General features: G+C 38.1%; 1 protein-coding gene across 1 annotated transcript in view; it reads right to left on the reverse strand.

Moving 5' to 3' along the window:
• Positions 1-12420, reverse strand: part of BRD10 (bromodomain containing 10) — a 55306-nt gene that overhangs the window by 8491 nt on the left and 34395 nt on the right. The window contains exon 6 of the mRNA XM_005155106.3: positions 2042-2157. Within this exon, the coding sequence (XP_005155163.2) occupies positions 2042-2157 (116 nt within the window). The remainder of the gene's footprint in view (positions 1-2041; positions 2158-12420) is intronic.

The following is a 12420-nucleotide window of genomic DNA, read 5'->3' on the forward strand; positions in this document are numbered from 1 at the left end:
ATCCAGATCAGCAGGACCTGTGGCCAGGCAGGTAACTGCTGTAGCTGAGTGGGAAACCGGTATTCCTACGGCACAGATTGAAGGCTGCAGAATGACCTGAAATGGGGATCCTAGCCATGGGCATGTGACGTGATGTGGACAGAGGCCCAGGTGAAGCTGGTTAAGATCCATAAAGCCTAATAGTTTACTCACAGCCTTGACACTCTCACAAAGAGAAGACAACCTCGAAGTCCGTATGATTCAGTCATTAGGATTTTGAGCATGAAGTTGAGACGTAGAAGAACTACAGAATGACAGTAGGCAACTACTAAGGCTTCTGGATGGGAATTTCCTTTTTCTTTTGAGGAACTTCTACTGTGGGTCTAGTGAACAAATATGATCAGTGGACACAAGTAACCTTTTCTTTTAAATGCTGCTGCTATTCAAATACCATTCAACATTATACTCTGTCATAATTTTGAAGACATCAGAGGACCTTTCAGAAGGGAAGTAAAAAAAATTGATTTTGATCATAAAGACTGCTCGTACTAATTGAAAATCGCAAAAAGTAAGGAAGGTAAACTCCAGTTTCTTATTCCATATGAGGCCTTAAACAGAAAGAAGGAGATCTGCCAACCCTTTCACAACCTAGAAGGCCAACATTGTCATTTAGTTAGTAGGTTGAGACCTCCTGTAGACACTGCAACTGCAGCCAGACTTTTGGTGGTGCTGTTATTCATATCAGCACAAGCAATTTTTACTCAATTGCTTTTTTCTTTTCACATGGTACCTTTATGCACCATGTAATTGGTGCTACACTGCTGTCTTCCCCCACCCAACTCTGTCCTCCCCACAATCTGTAGAGATTGTTATTCAGCTGGAGCTGTTCCCTTGTACACCATTTGTCTGCCCAAACAGTTGTCATATGAAATGGTCTGCCCAAACAGTTATGTTATGAAATACATCAGCTAGCACTGCTGAATAAATCTGCATAAATGATAACCCCCATACTGGAAACAGTAATACTTTTAAAAAGGATTTCAATCTGCCCCATTTCTGAAAGGAGTTTGAACTGCTACAAACAGGAAGAAATAAACATCTAAGGAAAATGAACAGAATCTCAAATATAAGGAACAGAAAAAAGCAAAACTTGTACTTTAGTTCATTATTTAAAAGAAAATGTTCAATGATATCCTAGATTTCCAAACAAGGATTTTAATTCATGCACCGGATCGATGGAATGAGCTACTCAGGAATCAATTCTGAGTAGTTCTATGTTTACTGTCTTTGGTGCTACACTGTTGGTTTTTTAAGACATAACACTTTTTACACTTTTCAGATAAAGTTCTGCACCATGTAACTGTGTAAGTTGCTTTCTTCACACTCAAAATTCAAGCACTGCTTGGGGATGGGCTGGGTATTGGTCAGCAGGTGGTGAGCAGCTGTACTGTGCATCACTTGTGTTTTCTGATTTTTCATTTCTGTTGTTGTTGTTCCCTATTACTGGTGTTGTTATTGTTGGTATTATTTTTACTATCACTATATTCTACTATTCTAGCTTTATTTTAATTATTAAACTGCTCTTGTCTCAGCCCTGGGGTTTTACATTCTTTGGATTCTCCTCCCCATCCTGCCTAGGGAAGGAAAGTTGAGGGTGAGAGGGAGGCCGCACGGCACTTAGTCACGGGCTGGACTGAAACCATGACAGATGCCCTAGGCTAGTTTTCTAGCTACAGGTTTTCAGTACTTCTTTAACCAAATAAATAGCAATACATATCCTAACTCAATTGCAATACAAGTATTGATAGGCACAATTAAGCATTTTAGGGGAAAAAATATTAGGGAGCTAAGCTCAACTTTATTAGTTAGCTTTGGAGACTGTAAGTCTGGAACAAAGAATAATTCTTCCAAATAAGCACTGCCAGTGCCTCACTACTCTCCTCAAAGTATTTTCATTTAATTTATTTGAGAAGCTAAACCTATTGATCACTTTTTAAAAGGAGAATTCTGCTGTTTCTTACATACACTCTTGTTAAAGAAAAAAAAAGGACCATCTGATTACCTGTTTCTTTGAAATGCTTTCATTAGCTTTGGTTCCCATGGTAATAGTTCATTAAGCAGTCGTATCAATGTACCATGCAATTCCTTTACTGCCTGTTTCCGGTGGTACCATCTTCCCTGCAAATATAAATGACATTTATTTATCATTGCATTATACCTGAACCTTGTTATATTTTATTAGTACTACAATAATCCTGGTTTACTAATACAGCATGTGAAGAAAACAGCTGCAAGAAAATATTAAATTTCACAGTTTAGCCTTAACCTATGTAAGACTTTTACTTTTTTATACTACAGATAATGTCCTAGTTAAAAAGCAATACTGCAAGGATGTTCACTTTTTATAGGTGAAACTTCAGCATAATCCTAAAAACATATAATGTGTTTGAAATTACTTAATCGGGTAATCAACACAGGTTAAGGAAAACAACCATGTACATATACTGCTAATAGAGATAGAAGTCCTACAGAAAAGTCTTACCATAATCTCATTTAACATAAGTGATGCAATTTATATTATTGTAATTGTTTGCAAAAACAATTTACTACAATTTTCAGGAAAAAAAAACACAATTTTTGCATTACATTTTGTATGTTATTTGAAATTCTCTATAAAGGTTTTTTTATTAAAAGTTTTGCAAATTGGTCATTTATGAAGTAACAGACTATGCAGTAGAAACCAGTTTTCCAACATTAAAGATTTCAGCTGTTAACTCAAATATATAATCAAAAATTACTTTCTTTTCCAAACTGATACATGTAATCTTATGATCTTCAATGAAAAAATCATGTTTTCATAAATCTGGAAACACTGAATGTGGATAAAAGACACTGTGAAGTGACAATTAGCATGTATATACATACATACACACAATCACAGTGGCCATAATACTGCAGAGTACATCTCTTAACGCTCTTAGATACTCTTATAAGTACTTTTTCTCTCATTATTTTTTTCTCCAGTTTATTACATAAAAGACTGAACAATTCATTTATACGTAACAGCTAGAAAAAGAGAAGTGGCATACTCTAGTACTTCTCCCAGTTTACTAGCTCTGTGCGTTTTACCTAAGTGAGGATTTTATCTCTTGACTTCTCAGAAAGGATGTGAGACAATGAAGAGACCTCTTTTCCAAGAAAAAGAAGCAAGACTTGGGAACTTATTTATTTTGATAAGAGCACATATCTTTCACAGCTTCCTGTGGTCCACCACACCAAGAAATGCAGAGCAGGAAAAGCTGGATGAAGCTTGACACAGCTGCCTTTCAGCAGTCTGCAATTTGGATTTTCTTTTGGAGTAATTCCTTTCTATACATTTCAGCAGATCTGTCCAATGTACAGCAAGAGCAATCAGTCTGAATGCTCGTTTGAAGAACAGGTATATATTTTTTATGGATAATAATTTACATGTTACATAACAAAATTAATATGTACTCTTTTCATTCTTTAATTAAAATTATAAAAGTGAAGATTTTAAGTAGGAAATTATGCCTAATTATCCCTTAGTGTTTAGTTGAGCACATAAGACAAGCTAGCAAACTGTACTCTTATATCCCTTATTTGCAACCAGTCACATCTGCAGAGGTAAATGTACTGCCCCATAAAACCTGATACTGGACACTGCAACAGAAAACAGCATTTGTATATACTGTGGCCTATGAAAGCATTTGATATCACATCCTCACGTTAGCAGTCAACAGAATTAATTGCTAACATATGAAAGAATATTATGTATTCAGATTTATCTTTCTTGTAAGACATACAAAACATTTCACAGCTTCAAAAGGATGAATTAATATACCACAAAGTATTAGCTGATTGTATCAAAACAAAAATCAAAATAGCAAATAATTAACAATGCCACCACTATCAGAATACAGAAATGCTGTACATGCATTAGATATAACAAAAAATTAGATGTGTAAAAGCATAGTATTAAGATATTTATGTAATTACTACAGATTAACAACAAGAAATTATTGATTTATGAGATTCATCTTCAAATCAGGCTAAGATCTTGGCTCAAGTAGAAAAAATGAGTACTTATCAGCTGATCACTGAATAAACTTTGAAGTGATAATTGTATCATGCATTGAATAGCCAGACATAAGCAAAAGGTTTAGACAAGAGCAGACTTCAAGAATTTACTGACGTTTTCAACACTTCCCAGAAGAACAAATACAAGTCATTTGTCTTTTTGTTTACAAAAAATGAACAAAACCCCTAACCATTCCTCTGTCCCCTGAATGTTAGAGCTGGTTTTTAACAAAAACAGTGTCCTCTGTATATAACTTCTGGAAAGCTCAGTATCTACTTCAAAATAACTTTAAAACAACTATTACAGCAACATAATTTAAGCAAATATAAGTGAATTATTTCCCATTATCCCAGTTACTAATTTCTACAGATAATAAAATTTCCTTTAAAAATGTCTGTGTGGCAAACTCTACTCAGTAACACCAAACAGCTACAAACTGATGCTTAGGAGCTTCAGGCTGGACATTTTCATCAGAAACATACAACACTGCAACAGGCTGCACAGACGAACTGTTAAATCTCCTTTTTTCTTTCCTGTTTTCAAAACTGGACTAGTCAGGTCATGGATGACTTAATGCAAACACTGACAAGAGTCCTGCTTCAAGGCAGGGAGAACTCCAAATATCCCTTTTAACCATTGACTGCGGGGTACTATGTGATGATAGATAAGAAGGTTTGGCGGAGAACTTCAATACAAGTATGCATGCATGCATAAATTGTTACTTTGAACTGTAACACTTCCATCACAATACCATAAAACCACACTATCATAGTTAGCATTCTTTTCTTAGTGCTCTCTGGTCTAAAGGTCATGTGCAGATAAGGCCTAAACGTAGCACACAAGATGAGCACAGACGCTACCAATGTTTTGTAAGTCCTTCTAGTAAACCAAGCTAGATTTCAATTCAAGGCCCACAAAGTCAGACCTCCTATAAAACACAAGTAATTTTATCCCAGAAAATTACATCCACTGTAAACATTCCATTAATAACTCCTAATTTTTACAGGTTTTGTCCTGACACAGCCTGGTGTCATTGGCAAACTTGCTGAGGGCACACTCAATCCCACTGCCCATGTCACCGACAAAGATGTTAAACAACACCAGTCCCAACACCAATCCCTGAGAGACACCACTCATTACTGGTTTCCAGCTGGACATTGAACCGCTGACTACAACTCTTTGCATGCAGCCATCCAGACAGTTCTTTATCCACTGAGTGGTCCACCTATCAAATTGATGTCTCCAATTTAGAGACAAGGATGTCATGCGGGACAACGTCAAATGCTGTGCACAAGTCCAGGTAGATGACAGCAGCTGCTCCACTCCTGTCCATCAGTTCCATAGCCCCATCATAGAAGGCCACCAAATTGGTCAGGAAGGATTTCCCCTTAGTGAAGCCATGCTGCCTGTCACCAAGCACCTTGTGGTTTTTCATGTGCCTTAGCATGCCTTCCAGGAGAATCTGCTCCCAGATTTTGCCAGGCACAGAGGTGACACTGACTAGTCTGTAGTTCCCTGGGTCATGCACTTTCCGCTTCTTGAAAATGGAGGTTATATTTCCCTTTTTCCAGTCATCAGGAACTTCACCTGTCTGTCATGATTTTTCAAATATGATGGCCAGTGGCTTTGCAACTTCATTCTTCAGCTCCTTCGGGACCCGTGGATGGATTTCATCAGGTCCCATGGACTTGTGCACATTCAGGTTCTTAAGGTGATTTGAATGAGATCCTCTCCTACAGTGGGCCTAAGGGCTTCATTCTCACAGTTCCTGCATCTCCCTTCCAAGACTTGGGTGGTGCAGTCAGAGCCTTTGCCAGTGAAGATTGAGTCAAAGAAGTCATTAAGAATCTCAGCTTTCTCCAAATCCAGGGTAGCCAGTTCTCCTGACAGCTTCTGAAGAGGACCCACAGTGTCCTTAGTCTAATTTTTATTCACTATGTACCTATAGAATCCCTTCTTGTTTTCTTCCGCAAGTTTAATTCTAACTGGGCCTTAGCTTTCCTAACCTGGTCCATAGCTTCACGGACAACATCCCTGTACTTTTCCCAGGATATCTGTCCTTGCTGCTGCCTTTTATAAGCCTCTTTTTTTCCTTTGAAGTTTCCTTAGCAGCTCTTTATCCATCCAAGGTCTCCTGTCCCTCCTGCTGTACTTCCTTCTAGTCGGGATGCAACACTCCTGAGCTTGTAGCAGGTGATCCTTGAATATTAACCAACAGTCTTGGGCCCCCCTGCCCTCTAGGGCTATATCCCATCGAACCTTGCTGAGCAGGTTCCTGAAGAGACCAAAATCTGCTCTCTTGAAGTCCAGAGCAGTGAGCTTACTGCATGCTCTTCTCACTGTCCTGAGGATCTCGAACTTGACCATCTCATGATTGCTATAACCAAGGCTGCCCTGGAGTGTTACATTTCCAATGTTGGTGAGCCATGGCACCTCTCCTTGTCAGCTCCTCTGTTACTTGCAAAAGGAAGTTGTCTTCCACACAACAGAGGAACCTCCTGGATTGCTTGTCCTGGGCTGTAGAGTACCTCCAACAGATACCAGAATGGTTAAAGTCCCCCATGAGGATAAGGGCCTGAGAGCATGAGGCTGTTCCTACCTGTCTATAGAGCACTTCATCCACAGAGTCCTCTTGATCAGGCAGCCTGTAATAGGTCTCCACACTAATGTCCCCCATAGCTGCTCTCCCTTTGACCCTGACCCACAAACTCTCTGTTACCTGATCCCCTGCCCCCAGACAGTGTTCTGTACTCTCTAGCCTATCACTGACATAAGTATCAACTCCCCTTCCCCATCTGTAGGGCTGTAACTTTCCATTCCGACACTCCAGTCATAGGAGCCATCCCATCATGTTTCTGTGATACCAGTTATATCCCTGTAGATGTGCATACAACTCTAATTCCTCTTGTTTATTCCACATACAATGGGAGTTTGTATAGAGGCATCATAGTATTCAAGCTGCAGCCTCACAAGTGCCAATACAGGGGGATGATCACTGCCCTGGCTCTCCTGGCCACACTATTGCTGATACAGGCCAGGATGTTGTTTGCTTCCTGGCTGTCTAGGCACAACCTGAATCATGCTCAGCTCCATCAATCAGCACCCCCAGGTTCTTTTCCACTGAGCAGCTTTCCAGCCACTCTTCCCCAAGCCTAGAGCACTGCGTGGTTGTTGTGGCCCAAGTGCAGCACCCAGCACTTTGCCTTTTCAAACCTCGTACCACTGGCCACAACCCATAGATCCAACATGTCCAGATCTCTCTGCCGAGCCTTCCTATCCTCCAGTAGATCAATACTCATGCCCAGGTTGGTGATGCCTGCAAACTTACTGACGTTGCACTTGTCCTCATCACTGATAAAGATATTGAACAGAATTTAGTACCATCTTGTTTCAGGTAGTGACAAATAAAACACTATTTTCTTCTGTAAATACAATGTAAGGAATTAAGAACAAAACAAAAGAGAATTAAGGCTTGGAGAGTCGACAACTGTAACATATATCTTTCAGCTGTGTTAAGTTAGAACTAGATTTTAAAAATGCAAACACAATGAAAATACATTTTAGAGATGTGCAGAATGTTTCCATATAAACTCAGAGAGACATTCAACACATTCTTGACTGAAAGCTTACCTTTTAAAATAAGGTTTCTGACATCCAGAGCAGCCAGGAAATGCTGACTCCACTCTCCGTGATGCCCCAATATACACAATACTGGCATACTCATCATGGAACCCCAAAGCAGACTGGAGCCAGGATATGGAGATATGTGGTAAGGACTGAATTTTACAGGGGAATTTTTTGTTTTTAAATAAGCACACACAACCACAATATTATGCAGTTTTATAAGATTTTCTTTAATCTTTACCTTATATCTCAGGGACATAAAATAAATTAGAAATCTTATAAAACCATGCAATATTGTTGAAAAGGGGTGGTGGTGGAGGGAGAAAACTTACCTTACCCTTAATATGCCTGCTCCATTCTGCAGTGGGTTTCTGTGGTATGTGTGACATCACCAGCCTAGCATTTTCTAGTGATGCCACACAGAGAGGGAGTTGATGATCTACAGCTGCTTTGGACATCAGATACCTAAAGAAAAGAGATTGATAACTTGTTCAATTCAGATATGTTCTTACTAACCAATTTATTGGTCAAATACCAGAATTTCAGACACTTACTCCAATGGCAGTTTTGAGTGAATAACAGTCCGGACGAGGTCATGTTCGTAATATACAAAATCATCTATAACTGAAAGTGTTTACATTTTTAAAATGCTTAGACTTATCTTCTCCAGTAAAAGTTCCAAAAACTCAATATCTTGTTTTGTCCTCAGCAATATCATCCTACATACTTCTAAGTACCTATCAACAACTAACCTCTCATGTTGTCTGAAGACTAATACTGTATTCCTCCTGAATACGGTCAGGAGGAATGAGCCACAGGAAATGATAAATCCACTTATGAAATCTCTTAAGCTGTTTTATCTTTGAGCATTTATCAGCAACTAGTGAAAAAATAACTTTTAGCAGTGTCGTAGTTTAAACCAAGTCCCCCAACTCCCGGAGAGTTAGGAAGGAAAATCCAAAGAATGTAGCCCCCACGGATTGAGATAAGAACGGTTTAATAGCTAAGGCATAACACAGTAATAATGATACAGCCCATAACAAGCGAAAAGAATACAACACCCCACCAGCCACCGACCCATAACTCACTCCACCCTGCCCAGCCGAGCACCGACCGATACCTCCTCCATTTTCCTCCAGAGCTCTACCCCTCCAGCACTCTCTCTCCCAGTATGCATCCTGGGCATCACGTGCTATGGTATGGAATACCTCATTGGCTAGCCTGGGTCAGGTGTCCTGTCTCTCCTTCCTTCCAGCCTCCCCTCCTCCACCTGGCTGGAAAAAAACCTTGAACAAAAATCAACCTCAAAACATGCTCAAACCATGACAAGCAGCCATCAAACTTTTTTATTGTTTTTAAGACTTCAGCTTGCACTGATAATCTGCACCTAGATACCCAGTCACATGAAGCTATATGGTAAAATGGTATCTCATACTCTCTTATTAAACATTACAAACAAACAAAGTAAAAAAAACCCAATCCAACTAAACAGTAAATTTTTTGCTACTCAGAGTATCTTTACCTCATGACTTAGCTCATTACTGTGAAATGACTTCTCATTCAGACATACAGCCAAGTGTTCTGATTTCTTTAGGCAAAATTACCTCACAATCATCATTCCTCTGATTAATCTACCACGTTTATTTTAAAGATATAAAACACAAAATTACAGGAAGAAGTTTATTGTCAGCATGATCTTACTACCTTTTTGAACTTCAGACCAGTGAAATTATCCAGCACTGAATTGTCACTCTTTATTAGAAAAACTTAAAGATATTAACTAACTTAGTTCTGTAACTCATGAAGAAACTGGATGTTCCAAAAATGCTGTGTCTTTTAAGCTGTTATGAATCTTACTTATATTCCTTTCATATTGCTGAATTTTCTTAACTCTGGATATACAAATATTTCTCCGCTCTTCAGCTGAAGATCTTAAAATCAGCTGATTTTGTTATACCTGTCTGCTGACAGGAATGCTCTGAATATTATTTTCAAAATAATATGCTAACTGACACAGCACTGTGAAATGTTCTCAACACACAGTAGGTTACTGAGTTTATCTATGCCAAAAATGTCCCAGATTAAATGCATGAGTATGCATTAATATCTTTGATACAGAATCCACTCTTCCACATTTGTAACTGTAGAAATGTGTACGATAAAATTTGCTTAAGGAAAGTTTCATAACAAACGTTTATTGGAGGGCTAGCCACACAAACAAAGGCATGAAAAATCATGGAAAGTTAAAATGTATTATGAACAAAATAGAAAATACAGACAGAAAAAAATGATACTGGAGGAGCTAAGAAAAATGGAGACTGGGCCAAAAATGCTGTAGGCTAATGACATAGGTGAGAAATACCAGAGAAGAAAAAGTAAGTATTGTGGAGAATACTTCAAAATGTGAAGCATAAAATTGGCATTATCCATTCGTATTATACAATGAAACAGCTTGCTGCATCTCCAAAAGCTCAATCTCTTCTCAGAAGTACAGGAAACTGTATGGATGTGAATGTGTAAAACTCAGATTCAAAATTCAACATCTGGGGCTCATATCAGTTTAAAAGATGCAGGCAAGCTGAAGAAAAGCAGTGAGACTATTTAAGTACAAGTCAAGGTTTTGGACAAAGAATTGAAAAAGAGTATCTCAGAAACATTACAGATGAACAGTAACACAGAGTCTAAGCTGAAATATAAAGAAAATGTTTCAGCTGCAAGACTTCAAGTAGGTCTATTAAAATTCTGTTCTCCTAAATATTTACTTGAATAAGGATCTCCTCACCTGCAGCTTAAACCTGCACATATGTATGCAAACACAGATTTCTCAGACTATAATATTATTTGCTTGCATGTACATTTATGTAAATACAGTAACATAGACGAAAACAAGTAGAATAGGAAACCCCTTACATGCAAAAACCTCAAGCATGGTACATATTCCACTGGATAAGGGAGGAAGAGGCTAGGAGGAGGGAGGAATAGGGAAAAGTAAGCTCACCTCCCACTAAAAAGTGAATTAGATTTAACCCAGTTATTAAGTTTCTACCAGGCCCAAATGAAAATACATAGTAAGTTTTTCCACTTTATTGTTTGTAAAGTTGAGGTCTGATTAACTAAAATACCAGTAAGAACCCTTACCTATTTTTATGGTTACGTAAATTTCTGCTGAGCATTCCTGAGAAGTCCCTGTACAATCTTGTCTAAACACAGTTTTCCCATCAAACATTTTCAAATATATAGCAGTATTTCTTCTTTCATTACTGTACGCAGAGGAAATATTTTATAAACTTCTATTTAGCAAATTATACCATTTTGCATTATTTTTGCCATATATTAAAATCTTTTAAAATAAAATGCAGCAAACCAATAAAAACCCAGAAAACAATCTCATCTTCCCACGATGAACACAAACTTCCACTTCCTATGAACAAATTTAATAGCAGCCTGTTTGGAGTTTTAAGAAAAAAAAACCCAAGCAGACAGAAAATATTACGTTCCATTCTGCTCCAATATATTCTTGTAGATAGTCTCAATATCCTACAGATGAAAATATGTCTCTGAATTTTCAGGTGCACTACAAAATACATACTTCTGCAGGTGACATGGATTCAGAGGTACAGAAAATCTCCATTTATTTTCAGCCCTTCTGACTCACCTCCCTGATATAGACAAAAACATTCATGTGTCCTGAGAAGTACAACTGTCGAAGTAAGACCTTCAGGAACAACATTAGAAGATGGCAGAACTCAAAACCTTTGTAAAGAAGGTTTTCATCTCTTTTGCTATGAAGTCAGGAACACCCATGTGTTACAGATCACTAAAAAAAAACCAATAGAATCTTCAATACATTTTCTCCAAACCCAAATTAGTTGTGAACCTGGCTGCTATCTTTTGACTAATTCTCCTTCCCTTCACTTTGTCTGACTTCCCTCCCCACAGGGAAGAGTCTAATCTCCTTCTGAGGAATGTACTGTCCTTCATCTATTTTAATCTTGTCAACTTAAGGGTGGGAATCCGGGACACCAGCCTCCCTTCTCACTCCCCTGACAGTTATCCACTTATCAATCACATTTGCAGGGAGTAATTCAAATCCAATGGTGCTACCAATGTAAATACTTGCATTTCAGTAAACAAGGAATCTTTCAATGTTTTTGTTCTCTCCAAGACACTCTATGCATCAATATAATCAAGACAGGGTCTAGAATTAAGCATCCTTTTAAAAACCCAGTTCATTTTACAATAAGCATGCATACTACAAAGTCAGCTTGCAAAATGACATCTGCAAAAAAGCCCAAAGTTCACTATTTGATAGAAATATCCACAGTCCCATCAGTTTCATAGTACATAACAGCAAGAAAGAATTTAAAAAACAGTAACAAAAAAGTTCTGCTATGATATGCGATAAATACATAAAACTGATCTACAGAATGGCGTAACAGTTTCATGCAAAAACCCAATGACTTCAAATCACACAAGACATTGATTATCTCTATGGGAGGAAAGAGATTTCCGTTTACTCTGCAACTCCCACTGATTTTACCTGACACAGGAGACAGGGAAAAATGTCATCCAAAATGATAAAAACTGATAGCTGTTATCTTGCATACTAATCAGGATAGAAAGTGCTACTTTACTATCCCTTCTCACAAAAGAAATTTCATATAGTGCATAGAAGCCTTTAAGTACACTAAATTGGCTAAATGATTCACCAGTATATA

Source organism: Melopsittacus undulatus, chromosome Z (genome assembly GCF_012275295.1).
Source record: "Melopsittacus undulatus isolate bMelUnd1 chromosome Z, bMelUnd1.mat.Z, whole genome shotgun sequence".
Lineage (NCBI taxonomy): Eukaryota > Metazoa > Chordata > Aves > Psittaciformes > Psittaculidae > Melopsittacus > Melopsittacus undulatus.